General features: G+C 40.8%; 1 protein-coding gene across 2 annotated transcripts in view; it reads right to left on the bottom strand.

Moving 5' to 3' along the window:
- Positions 1–13517, bottom strand: part of LOC120237963 (serine/threonine-protein kinase MRCK alpha-like) — a 64669-nt gene that overhangs the window by 20177 nt on the left and 30975 nt on the right. For both annotated transcript variants that reach the window (XM_039241515.1, XM_039241516.1), the window contains exons 6-9: positions 11929–12012; positions 9582–9687; positions 7900–8036; positions 6610–6749 (exon numbers count right to left, since the gene is read on the bottom strand). In XM_039241515.1, coding sequence (XP_039097446.1) covers positions 6610–6749; positions 7900–8036; positions 9582–9687; positions 11929–12012 — 467 coding nt within the window. The remainder of the gene's footprint in view (positions 1–6609; positions 6750–7899; positions 8037–9581; positions 9688–11928; positions 12013–13517) is intronic.

Raw genomic sequence — 13517 nt, forward strand, 5'->3', positions numbered from 1 at the left:
TTAAGTTTATTCCTAGCTATTTTATTGTTTTTAGTGCAATTGTAAATGGATTGTGTTTTTAATTTCACTTTCTACTGCAACAGATTTCTGTACGTTAATTTTGTATCCTTTGACTTTACTGGATACATTTATCAGTTCCAATAGTTTTCTGCTAGAGTCTTTAGGGTTTTCTAAATATAGTGTCTTGTCTTCTGGAAATAATGAGAGTTTTACTTCTTCCTTCCCAATTTGGATGCTTTTTATCTCTTTATGTTGCCTAATTGATTTGGCTAGGAATTCCAGTTGTGTGTGAGGCTTCCAGTCTTTTCCATTGACTGTGGTGTTGGCTGTGGGTTTTTCATGTAAGGCTTTTATTCTGTTGAGGTATGTTCCCTCTAGATCTACTTTGCAGAGGGTTTCCATCATGAATGGGCATTGTACTTTGTCAACTGCTTTCTCTGCATATATTAAAATGCTCATATGGTTTTTATTCTTTATGTTAGTGATGTGACTTTTCATGTTGATTGTTTTGCAAATACTGAACCACCCTTGCATCCAGGATATAAATCCTACTTGATCGTGGTGTCTGCTTTAATGGGTTGTGGGATCTGGTTTGCTAACATTTTGTTGAGGAATTTTGCATCTATATTCATGAGAGATACTGGCCTGTAATTCTCTTTTTTGTGATGTCTTTATCTGGTGTTGGTATCAGGGTGGTACTGGCCTCATAATGAGTTTGGAAGCTTTCCTTCCTCTTGTATTTTTTGGAATAGTTTGAGAAGAATGGTTTGTGCTTTTCTTGTGATGTCTTTGTCTGGCTTTGGAATCAAGGTAGTGAAGGTCCCATAGAATGAGCTGGGAAGTGGTTCCTGCTCTTCAGTTTCCTGGAATATTTTATGTAGAATTGACATTATGTGTTTCTTGTATGTTTGATTTTAAAAATGCCTTATGAGGTGCCTGGATGTCTCAGTCTGTTAAGTGTCTGACTTTGGCTCAGGTCATAATCTCATGGTCCATCGGTTTGAGATCCATGTTGGGCTCTGTGCTGACAGCTCAGAGCCTGGAGCCTACTTTGAATTCTGTGTCTCCCTCTCTTTCTGTCTCTATCCTGCTCATGCTCAGTGTCTATCTCTCTCAAAAATAAACATTAAAAATTTTTAAATAAAAATACCTCAGTGAAACTGTTTGGACTTGGGATTTTTTCTTTGTGGGACAGTGTGTAATTAAAATTCAATTACTGGGGCGCCTGGGTGTCTCAATCGGTTAAGCACCCAACTCTAGACCTCTGCTTAGGTTATGATCTCACAGTTTGTGGGTTTGAGCCCCACATCGGGCTCTGCACTGACAGCACAGAGTCTGCTTGGGATTCTCTCTCTCTCCCTCTCTCTCTCTCTCTGTCCCTCCCTTGCTCATGTGTGTGCACTCTCTCTCTCTCAAAAATAAAAAATGAAAAATGAACGAACGAATGAATAATTACTAGAGCACGCTTCCCGGACGGCTGGTTGGAACAGGTGCTGTTTTCTCTCACTCTTCAGGTGGTCCTGTCACTGGCCTCTGCTAGTTTCGTAAAGCATGTGTACTGGTCAGTAAGCTGCTGGCTCCTTGAATGAGGTCCTCTCTACGTCCCTGAGGATTTCTCTCTCTCTCTCTCTCTCTCTTAGCTCCATGTCTTTAACTCTAGGAGTCTACCTGGCTCTTCCTGGGATTCCACTTACTGTACTAGGTACTAGAAAATCTCACAAGGCAATAACTTGAGGCAAATGCAGAGATTACCTCATTTCTTTCCATTTTTCAGGGATCGCTGCCTTTCACTGTCTGAGGTCCAGCACCTTAAATCAGTTCCTTGGTTGTTTCAGAGGGAAAGTTAAAAATGGTCCCTGCTACTCCATTAAACTTTTTTTCTAGTAATCTCTAGACCCAATACGGGGCTTACCCTCACAGTCCCGAGACTGAGTCACGTGTCCTTCTGACTGAGCCGGCCAGGCACCCCAAGGCTCTGTTAACTCCATTTGGGTTGAAAGTAGAAGCCTGCTTGATCCGGCTCACTTGATAATATTCTACTACTTCAACATCTACAACTAACTTATATCTTTCCCCCAATATGCTCATTCTCCATTGTAACCTTACTGCTGTTACTCTTTCTTAGTCTTGTTGACTTAAAAGCCCAGTACCATCTGTTACTGTTACTCTTTTCGCCATTTTCCTTTTTCTGTCACTCACTGTGTCCTGTGAGATCACCTTAGTAGTATTTCTCATGCCCATTCCTTCTTCTGTAATTCCTGCAGCCACCACCTTACCGCAGACTCTCATTCCATCTGGAGACTGGACAATTGGGAGCTGGACTTGTCAACTCCAGCACTGCTCTCACTTCCCATCCCCAACACTAAACACAGACGTGCGCGCGCATGGGCACACACACACACAGACACACACACACCATCTTATAAAAAAATCTATTGTCTGACTAATCTTTTTAAAGCCAACCCAAGATTATCTGGTTTTCTGTGCCAGTTATTTAAGGGACTATCAAATTTCCAACAAGGGTGACCTTAACTGGTGTGAAGAATATAGACCAGTTTGTGGGTAAGAAATCAGAATAAGACAGGACGAATATAGAAGCCCACATAACCCATGATAAGGAGAACATTCAGGCTAAGCGTGCCATCATGTTACAAATGACGCCTGGGGCCACAGGAAGTGATGGGATCATCTAGGGGATGTGCAGAGGGGGAAGAGGAAAGTCCAGGAAAAGATAATCAGATACACTAAGAGGAATGCATAGAGGGGCTTAAGAGATTCAGAACAGACAGGGAGGAGGAGAGAACATATTACTGCATTTCTTTCAACATGATATACTTGCTCCAAGTTCACAGATTCAGCATTATTTAATAATAAACACTCAAAGAGACATCTGCAAAAATAGTAGAGTAAGGATCTCTGAAGATACTCTTCTTCATACAAAAAAAAAAAAAAATACCCACAGAGAAAAAACAGGGTGCTTGGGTGGTTCAGTTGGTTAAGCATCTGACTTTGGCTCAGGTCATGATTTCGCAGTTTGTGAGTTCGAGCCCCACATCAGACTCTGTGCTGTGCTGACAGCTCAGAGCCTGGAGCTACTTCAGATTCTGTGTCTCCCTCTCTTTCTGCCCTCCCCTGCTCACACTCTTGCGCTGTCTCTCTCTCTCTCTCTCTCTCTCTCTTAAAAATAAACATTAAAAAAGAGAGAGAGAAAACCAATAAAATTCATCAACATCAACTTTACATAACTCCATAAGTTAACTAAAATTCGTATCAATCTGAAGAGATTTATTCAAGAAATACAGCTAAACCTTGGTAAGAATAATTCCCCTTGCCCTGGTCCCGTGCTCCATATTCCAACTCCTCAGTAGCCTAGAAACATGGCAGCCCGCATTTACAGGGTGTCCTACACGCCAGTGGGCTTGAGGGAGCAGAAAAGAGGAGGGATGGGAAAGAAACCGGTGTATTTGACTTTAACTCAGAGCTCTCCGAGTTTGAAGAATCTATTGCCAAGGGCCACTTACAGAAAACAACTACATGCAAGCATATTAACTGCACTGCTGCCTCAGCGCTATTTAACAATTGGGGCAAAAGGAAAAAAAAGAGATTAACCAAAAACCCTAGAAAACAAAGATAAGAACTGAGATGTCCACAGGGTCTTTGAAAGGCTCTAACATACTGCTAGGAATCTAGATGTCCATGCACATGTACAGGGCTCTGAACATTCCTAGGGCTGTGCATATACTCAGGAAAGACCTGAGAAGGCTGTAAGGTCTCCCTCCTGGCTGCCTTTAGTGTGTAGATTAATGTTTTACATCAGATTTGGGAAGTTTTCGGCCATTGTTTCTTCCATTATTCTTGAGTACTTGCGAGGCAGAAAGTGAAGGCTAAGACAGGGTTGCCAGCTGCCTGGCTGAGCACAGGAGGAGTCCCCCAGCGTGCACACGGGCCTCCAGCAAAGACTGGGAGAGAGACCGGGCCCCGGTGTTTATAAAACAAATCTCTGCACAATCACTAGCTGACTATGAAGCTAACAAAGTTGAGACCAGAGACTTCAGTGACCACACATGGCAAAGAAGACTTTGCAGATTAGTTCAGAAAAGCTGCTAAAGAAACGAACGAAAACTACAAGTAGCAACAATAACAAATCCTGGAGAGGAGGTGAATTTGATTACCAGAGTTGCCAATTTATTTGAAATGTCTGGTTTTTGAGAAAAAATGTTTGACATTCAAAGAAACACAAAAGTATGACCCAATACAAGGGGAAAAAAACAGTAGAAACTGTCCCCTGGGAAGCCCAGATGTTGAATTTACCAGATTTAAATAAACTATTTTAAATACGTTGAAGGCCGAAAAGAAACCATGTCTAAATAACTAAATTATGTAGATGATGTCTCATCAAATAGAAAATGTTAAGAAATTCAAAATTATAAAAAAAGAACCAAATAGAAATTCTGAAGTTGAAGAATAAAATAACTGAAATGAAAAATTCACTAGAGGGTCTCAAAAATAGATTTGAGTAGGTGGAAGACAAAATCCCTGAACCTGAAGATAGGTCATTTAATATCCAGTCTGAGAAAAAGAAAGCAGAAAGAATGAAGAAAAGTGAACAGGTTCCCAGAGACCTGTGGGACACGGTAAATAACACTCAGATACACATGATGGGAATCCCGAAGCAAGAGGAGAGACATAAAGGGGGCAGGAAGAGTCATTGGATGAATATCTCAGTAACCTAACTTTCCACCTTAATAAACTAGAAAAGGAAGAAAAAAGTAAATCCAGAATAAGCAGAAGGAGGGAAATTACAAAGAATAGAGTGAAAATTAATAAAACAACATAGAAAAGTAAGAAAATCAAGAAAACCAAAACTTGTTTCTTTAAAAAGATTAACGAAATTGATAATCCTTTAGCTAAACCAAGAAAAAATGAGAGAAGATTTAATTGCTAAAACCAGAAATGAAAGAGGGAACATAACTAACTCAGAAACTATGAATAATCACATGCCAAAAATAACAACAGCAACGACAACAAACTAAAAGAATAGAACAATTCCTAGAAAACACAAAGTATTAAAGGTAACTCAGGATATGGAAAATCTGAGTAGACTTATAACAAGTAGAGATTAAGATAGTAATCAAAAACTTTCCTGAGGGGCCTGGAGTGGCTCAGTCGTTAAACATCTGACTTCAGCTCAGGTCATGATCTCACAGTTGATGAGTTTGAGTCCCACATCAGGTGAACTGGAGCCCTGCTTCAGGTGAGCTTGTGCCTCGCTTTGGGTAAATCACAAGCCCTGGGTGAGCCCCACGTTCTCTCTCTCTCTCTCTCTCTCTCTCTCTCTTTCTGCCCATTGTGGGATCATCCCTTTCTCTCTCCCTTGCTCACTTGCATCCTCTTTGTCTCTCAGAAAAAAAAAAAAAAAAGTGTCCATAAGTAAAAACTCAACACTAGATGGCTTCCTTGGTGAATTCTACCAGACATATTTAGTATCGATCCTTCACGAACTCTTCCAAAAAATAAAAGAAGAAAGAGTACTTTCCAGCTCATTTGGAAGCCATTATTACTCTAATAACAAAACCAGGCAAAAATATCTCAATAAAAGAAAACTGTAGACCAATATTCTGTATTAACACAGATGCAAAACTCCTCAGTAAATTCTAGCAAGTACAATCCGGCAGAAAGTAAAAAAGGTTTATACACCATAACTAAGTGGGATTTATCCCAGGAATAGGTTCTATACCAAATTTATCCCAGGTAAGTTCTATATAAGAAGATCAGCTCTTTAATCCCCCATATTAATAAAGGGAAAAAGAAAAAAAAAACTATACGATCCCCTCAAAAGACACAGCAAAGGCATTTGTCAAAATCCAACACCCTTTCCAGATAAAAACACTCAACAAACTAGAAATAGAAGGAATTTCCTCAAACTAATAAAGGGCATAAGCCATAAAAAGTAATGAAATATTCATACGTGCGACATGGATGGACCCTGAAAACAGTGTGCTCGGTGAAATAAGCCAGTCACAAACTTCACATGTGATTCCATTTATATGAAATGACCTGAGTAGGCAGGTCCATAGAGACAGACACAGACTCACGGTCGCCAGGGGCCCGGGCGAGGGAGGACGTGGAATGACCGCTAATTCGTGTGTTTTCTTTCTGGCGTGATGAACATGTTCTAAATTACACTGTGGCGAGGGTTGTACACCTGTGAGGACACTACAGACCAATGAACTGAACACTTTAAAATGGTGACATTTATGGTATGTGAATTACATTTCACTATAAAGAGTGTTTGATTTCGAGATTTTATTTCTTCTTGGCGCGCGTGCCCGCACACACACACACACACACACACACACACACACACACAAAGAAAATAACTTTTGACTAAAAAAACTCTTAGAAGTACTCATTGAATTATAATCCATGCCTTAGAGGTGGTGATGCCACCTTCAGGCAAAATCTTCCATTTTGAAGTTTACACGGCAACGGAGAAAATTGGCAACTTTAACATAAAGTAATTTAAGTTACAACACTATTTAAGAAAATATCAGAAGTCATTTTTATTCACTTTTTTTATAGAAAGGAATTCTCTCTTTCAAAGCTCACCTCATGTCAATCACTTGACTCACGACAACGTTGGGTTTTGAGTCTTTCTCTTCATCCATGTTATAAAGGAAGAGTTTGAAGTCACACACTATCGCCAGTGCTCTCTGCCATCCTTTTTTCACCCCTGCTTTCTTTGGGATCTTTAGTTTTGATTAAAAAAACCCAAAAACAATGTAAGTTAAAACATCAAATACTATCCAATGATTACATGTAAAATTAAAATAATAAACCTGTGTTATAAACCTGTCACTTAGTAAAGGTGGGGAGCAGAGTTGTATAACATAATTGAAATTTTAAAAATCAAGGAAATTCCTTTGAAGACTGAACATCTCTTGTGAAACTAAGACTGACACCATTTCAGTTAACACTGGAAATTCATTCAAATATTTTCTTCTCTGGTAACATTAAATTTAAATACGGGAACTCCATGCCTCAGATTCAACTCAGATTTTCAGTATTTCTCAAAAAGATCATTTCACTTTTAGTCTCATAATTGGTTATCGCTGACTGGATTGCAAAGTTACTTCATTAGTAGGGACTTCAACACTTGTTCATCACAAGATAAGGCATGAACAGAAAACTCTGGTACACTTAAAAATACCCTATTGGAGAGGCGCCTGGGTGGCTCAGTCAGTTAAACATGTGATTCCTGATCTCAGCTCAGGTCATGATCTCACAGTTGGTGAGATGGAGCCCTGCATTAGGCTCTGTGCTGACAGAGGGAAGCCTGCTTGGGATTCTCTCTCTCTGTCTCTCTCACTCCCTCCGCCCCTCCCCCACTTGCTCACACTCTCACTCTCAAAATAAGCAAACATTTGAAAGAATAAAAAATAAATAAAAATATCCTATTGGGGAGAGCTAAATTTTGTTCTGAAACTATCTTCTCAGGATGGAACAAGTATATTCAATTGAATATAATTTGTATTGTATAATCTGTTATAAATACTATATAATATTTATATATATTTTTACAAATGTGCTCACAGAGTGCGAGGTGATTAATAATTTTTTTAAGAGTTCATCTAAATCAGGGGCGCTTGGGTGACTCAGTCGGTTAAGCGTCCAACTTCAGCTCAGGTCATGATCTAACGGTTCATGAGTTCGAGCCCCATGTCAGGCTCTGTGCTGACAGCTCAGAGCCTGGAGCCTGCTTCAAATTCTCTGACTCCCTCTCTCTCTGTCCCTCCCCTGCTCGTGTGCTAGCTCTCTCTCTCTTTCTCAAAAATAAATAAACATTTAAAAAAATTTAAGAAAAAAGAGTTCATCTAAACCCAAAATATTGACACTTACCCAGACGTGGCCTTCATAGGCTGTTCCCATGCCTTCCTGTGGATCTAAACGGAGGGCAGCTTTCTTTTGCTGAGAAGACACTGGACAGTCTTGTGGAGCTTTTTCAACACACATTGTGTGACAGGAGAACCCACATGCTTTTTGAAGGGAAGAAAGAGACATGATCGCAGTAGACAGAATGGTTGTAGTCCCTTGCCCTCCACTGCAATGCTGCCTACACTTGTAGGGGTCAAAATGCTAACAACTACATTTCCCAGACTCCCTTGCGACTGAGTTTTGGCCCTGATGGAAGTTCCACTAAGGAAGACTTCCTGTGAGACTGAGTTGAGTGGGGCTGGGAGCGTGCAGGTCGCAGGGCATCCCTTTTACTGGAGGGATCCTGACTGCAGGACTTGTGGTCACAGCTGCAGCGGTGGCGTCCCAACTCTGTGGGAGCCTTCATTAGTCTGTGGGCGAGGGCCTGATCCTGTAAACTCTGCCGTCCTGGGGGCTTTCCTTATCCGGGCAGGAGGAACAGGTTCTGGCAGCTGTGGCCATGGGGGCCACTCCTGGTTTGTCATCTTTTTCTGACCCAGGTCAGTGGAGCCCGAGCCACCCTGAGCCTCAGCTCGGAGCCAGCCTCCGCAGCCCTGGAAGGGTATCATGAGCACCTAATGCTCCATGTGTAGTTCCGTTTTGTGGAAGGCACTAGGTCGCGTTTATGGTTAAGGTGGTCCTGACTGTGGCCATGCTGAGGGCAGGAAAGCTGTCCCACTCACCGCTGTGTCGTGGGGCGAGCCCTCCAGGACCGGCTGAGGAAGCCAACAAGCCCAGAGTCCATCTGATGGAGCGAGGAATGAGGAGTCGCCTCAGCACAGGGACCCACTGTCTGAGATTTCCCAAAGTACCTTGCTCCCTTTCAGTGATGGTTACCACAGTGAATGAAATGGGTCAAGCACAGCAGTGACAGCTCAAGCATCCCATTTTCCTTTCACACAAGCTACTGACTTGGGTCCTCGAGCTCTCCTAGTGCTCCAGAGGACAAAATCCATCCAAATGCATTTTCGCAGTAAACATGGCCCTGCCTGCGGGCTACTCAGCAGGACTCCCGGGAACAACATTCACACAGGCTGTAAGGGGGCGAGGTCCCTCTGAGTTACACAGTGCCAAGTCCCACCCCAAACATGCCCAATAGCCATGGGTCCAATCTTTCCAACACGCAACAGAGAGATTCTAAGGGGTCACCATACTGCCATGCTGCTACAAAGCAAAGAGAACAAATTTGTTGCCAAATAACTTATTGCAGTGGACTGAATGTCTGTGTCCCCCCCACAAATTCCTATGTTGGGGGCATTAAGAGGTAGAGTCTGTGACAAGCTCAGATCCTGAGGCCTGAGGGTGGAGCCCTCGTGAGTGGGCCCAGTGCCTGTGTAACAGAGGCTCCCAGAGCTCTGTGGCCCCCTTGCCTTGCGAGGGCACACCCGGAAGTCAGCAGCCTGCCCCCCTGAAGGGAGCACTCCCCAGAACCCAACCGTGCTGGCGCCCTCATCTCGGACTGCCAGCCTGTGAGAAACACATTTCTGTGTTTAAAAGCCACTCGGTCTACGTAGTATGCCGGGGTCGGGGGTAAACCCCTGCGGACTAAGACCCTGAAGTGTAAGGCTCCTGGCCCTGGCCTTGCACAGCCCTTCCTCGGGTCTTACCGTCACAGGCATAGCCTTGTCTTATCAAGCCCACCATCAGAGACGTGCACTGGTGACACTTGGTGGGAGCAGTGAAGGTTGTGAGGAAAAACCGGTGGCTCTTACTCTACAAAACAGAGACCAGACATGCACTAAAGGGGACTCCTCTGCCCTCCTTGTCCAAAGTGCCATGTTATATACAAAGAAAAGCAGCTCCGCCACCTCCCCACCAGACTTTAAGATTCTTGCTCCCTAATTACTTCAGGATTAGGAAACGCTGAGCAGGAGATCCAAAACATTACCAAGAGGAGGAAGATGGGAAAGAGGAGAGGGACCTATTTCATCGGTGATCACGTGATCATTAACACTGTTTGGAACCAAGTAAACCAGGCCTGGCTTTGATTTGTGCCTATATATCCTGAACCTTGGAAAGGTGCTTTCTAGATTGATAAGTTCTCCCAATGATCCCTTAACAGTGGATGGAGCAAGAATTGCCTTGTGTACATACTTTCATTTGGAGGCAGGGGAAGGCAAACAAAAAATAACATGGTTTTTATACCTTCTTTGGAAAGAAAGAGTAATTTCAGAATTCACTTTTCTACTATTCATAAGAAATAGTCACGACTTGGGAAGCTCCTATGAAGCACGCTGTGTCACTCTCTGAGACAGAGGGCATTCTGAATTTTCTACCTGAAACTCCAACAAGAAATTGGTAATCCACCGCGGATCATCTGTTTCTTGATCATGCCTCTTTTCCCTCAAAATCACTGCTACCATAAATTAGCAATGTGTAAAGCAAAAAGAAATCTGGCTTTTCCAAAGGCTCGCTGGCAGATCTGATCCCCTCCTTTGTGTGTCTGTTTCCTCATCTCTAAGGTGGGCAGAATGGCAGAGAATTCCAGGTCCTGCCATGAGCACCAGGTGTGTGTGCCCGGCTACCTGCTCCCGATTCACACTTCAGGCTCCCGTGTACAGAGCCGAACAGCACCCCCTCCTTCTAGGTCCCCTGGAGGGACCTTCTAGGCTTCCAGGGGATCAACTGTCTTGTGACTCTTCAGTATTTCCCTATCGCTCGACATTCATATTTCTCAGCTCTGCTAACCTCACCCAGGCTTTCATCTTCCAAAGTTATGTTGACTTAGTTGCCTGCTCTTTTTTCTCCCTTTATTGGCTTTCATCACAAAGCAGAGATGTTTGCATTTTTTAATATATTATGATTAACCAGAAGTCCCCAGGGGAAAAAAAGGAAGGAAGCCAGGAAAGAAAGAGAAAAGTACTTTTGATACTCTGATTGATACTGCCTCACAATACATTAATTTTAACAGAACACGTCATTGTGTTTATCTTATTCTCAGTTTTCTCTTGTATTTATTTTTGTTGATCTTGGCACACGAGTATCTTCTACTACTTTTCTAGGTATTCATTATGTAATAGAGCTAACCCGTGTAATTTTATATATTTGCCTTATGTTCAGATTACCTTATCAATTTTAGTAGGTTTTTTATGAAAACCAGAGTCTCTTAGGTTTTGTGGGGCAAACAATCTTATCAATCTTATGAAAGAGTTTTCTGTTCCAATGTTTATTCCAGTCATTTTATTTTCATTTTTATTGCATTTCCTAGAAACTACTGAATACTAATGGTGTTACGGAGTAGTTCTGTACCATTCCTGGCTTTAATTGAGAAGATTTAGTGTTTCATCATTTACCATAATATTTGCTATTAGGGTTGGGAAAACAGGTTTACAGTATTTATGAATTTCTCTTTCTTTCTATTTGTCAGAGCTTCTGGTTACTTACTGCTAATAAAGAGGAATGCTTTGAATATTTTTAATTATTGGTCATTTTTAATTATTTGTTAAATAAGCAGTAGGCAATACATTAATCTGGTTCAAAAAACAATTAAAGACTTTATTCCAAAATTATAAGATTTTCTAGTACATTTCTACTAGTTATGTGGTTTCAGGTTTACATTTAAATTGTGCCTAAATTTGGAATTTATCTGGGAGTAGGTTATGAGATAACAGGATACAGATCCCTTGAGCAGATTTCAGGGAAAAGCTCAAGTTAATTAGTTTATCATCATTTATAATTTCTAAATAGGACTTGACAGACACAACAAAGCCCATTTAATAGGAACAACATTCCCCTGAAATTGTCACTAAATATTTTACCCCATCTTGGCTGTTCAGACCTTAAGGAGATTTTTAGAGTGGGATTTTCTGTTGTGTTAACTTTTAAATCTGATCTGAGGTTTCACGAATGTAACTGCAAGAAAAATTTTGGTAAATGCCAAGATAGTAACAGACAGCAAAACCAATTATTCTCATTTTTAAAAGAACCTGCTAAGCTTATAATTAAATCGGGTACCTTAGTTGGAAAGAGGATACTACTGTGATATTCCTTTTTCTTTATTGTTGGCGTATGAACCGGTAGATAAGCAGAGTCCACAATCTGAAAGAAGGAGAAGACAAATAAGGACAAGTTACACATGTCTCCAGAATTCCAGGACTCAATCCCAGAAGGCAGGCGAAGGACGTGCAATTGTTAACAGACACAAACATAGTAAAACTAAAATTCTTGCAGTGGTGAAAATAGAGTTTAAGTAATTTAAATATAGGTTTCACTTTCTACAAACAAAATAGATGTGTATTTTATACAATTCATTTCAAATTGGCTGTTTTAAATTATGTGTCATCACACGTAGACTACATTAAAAGCTGAATGCCAATCATAAATATATTTGAAAGGGACTTTTAATAAGTAGATATACGCTCAGAATCCTCAAAAGACTCTTTGAAATGCCTGTTGTATAAGTGTAAATGGGGATTTTATGGCCGTACATATGTAGAAATATATTAAAATCAATTACCAAGGGTTCAGCAAAATTTTGTGAGTACTAATAATCTATGTAAAAATATGCTCAGGTAATGTAGTTCACCTTTATGTAGTTAGACTTCAACAACTATATAAAGTCTTGTTGTCTGCATGATTTAAGGCACTTCTTTCCTGGGAACTAGTAGAAAATACTTCTGGAAATGCAAAGAACCGGATGCTCGTGGGTGTTACTAGGGAGTACAGCCTAAGTGTAAGGAAGATATTACACAGCTGAGCAGAGCATGTAAGTGTCTGGACTTGAAAGATGTCTCGCTGCTCAGGATGGCAGATGCCGTGGACAAAAAAATGCAAGCTGGCAGTAAACATAGAAGATTCAGGACATTTATCAAATTTACAGATATTTTTTAAAAGCTGATAATGTTTCACTGTGCTATTTACCACGTATCCCGTTAAATGAACTTTTTCATATGAACTTATAAAAATGAATATAATAAAGATCCCCTCTTAAAAGTTTTGGATTACATGTATTGATGAATTTTAGTTCTATCGATGAATTTATTTTAGTTTTCTTTTGTTTAAGAAGAGACTATCTTCAGTCTAAAGAAGAGAAACTACATCATATCCGTTGATGCGCAAGCATTTGACAAAATCCAACCCCCATTCACGATAATACTCTCAACGGACTAGGAATTCCTACTTCCTTATTGTGATAAAGGCATCTGTGAAAAAAACAAAGGCAAGCATTACCACTAATGACAAAAAACTAAATGCTTTCACCTAAGAATGAAAAGGCAAGGATGACCACTACCACTGGTTTTATTCAACATTAAGCTGAAAACCCTGGCCAGTGTGCCAGGCAGAATAAGGAAAGATAGCTATACAGACTAGGAAAAACTCAAACTGGCCTATTTTCCAATAACATGATTACCTGCATAGAAAATTCCAAGGAAGATCAAAGGAAAACAGTCTTGAAGTACTAAGTTTGGTAATGTCACATGACACAAGGTCAACAGGAAATTAATCACATTTCTATGTAGCACTAATAAATAATGAGAAGGTGATTTTTTTTCCTAAGACAGTTTTTCAGAACAGTTTATGGTTCCCAGAAAAATTGAGGAGAA

The sequence above is a fragment of the Hyaena hyaena genome, unplaced genomic scaffold (assembly GCF_003009895.1).
Source record: "Hyaena hyaena isolate Hyena2069 unplaced genomic scaffold, ASM300989v1 scaffold_194, whole genome shotgun sequence".
Classification (NCBI taxonomy): domain Eukaryota; kingdom Metazoa; phylum Chordata; class Mammalia; order Carnivora; family Hyaenidae; genus Hyaena; species Hyaena hyaena.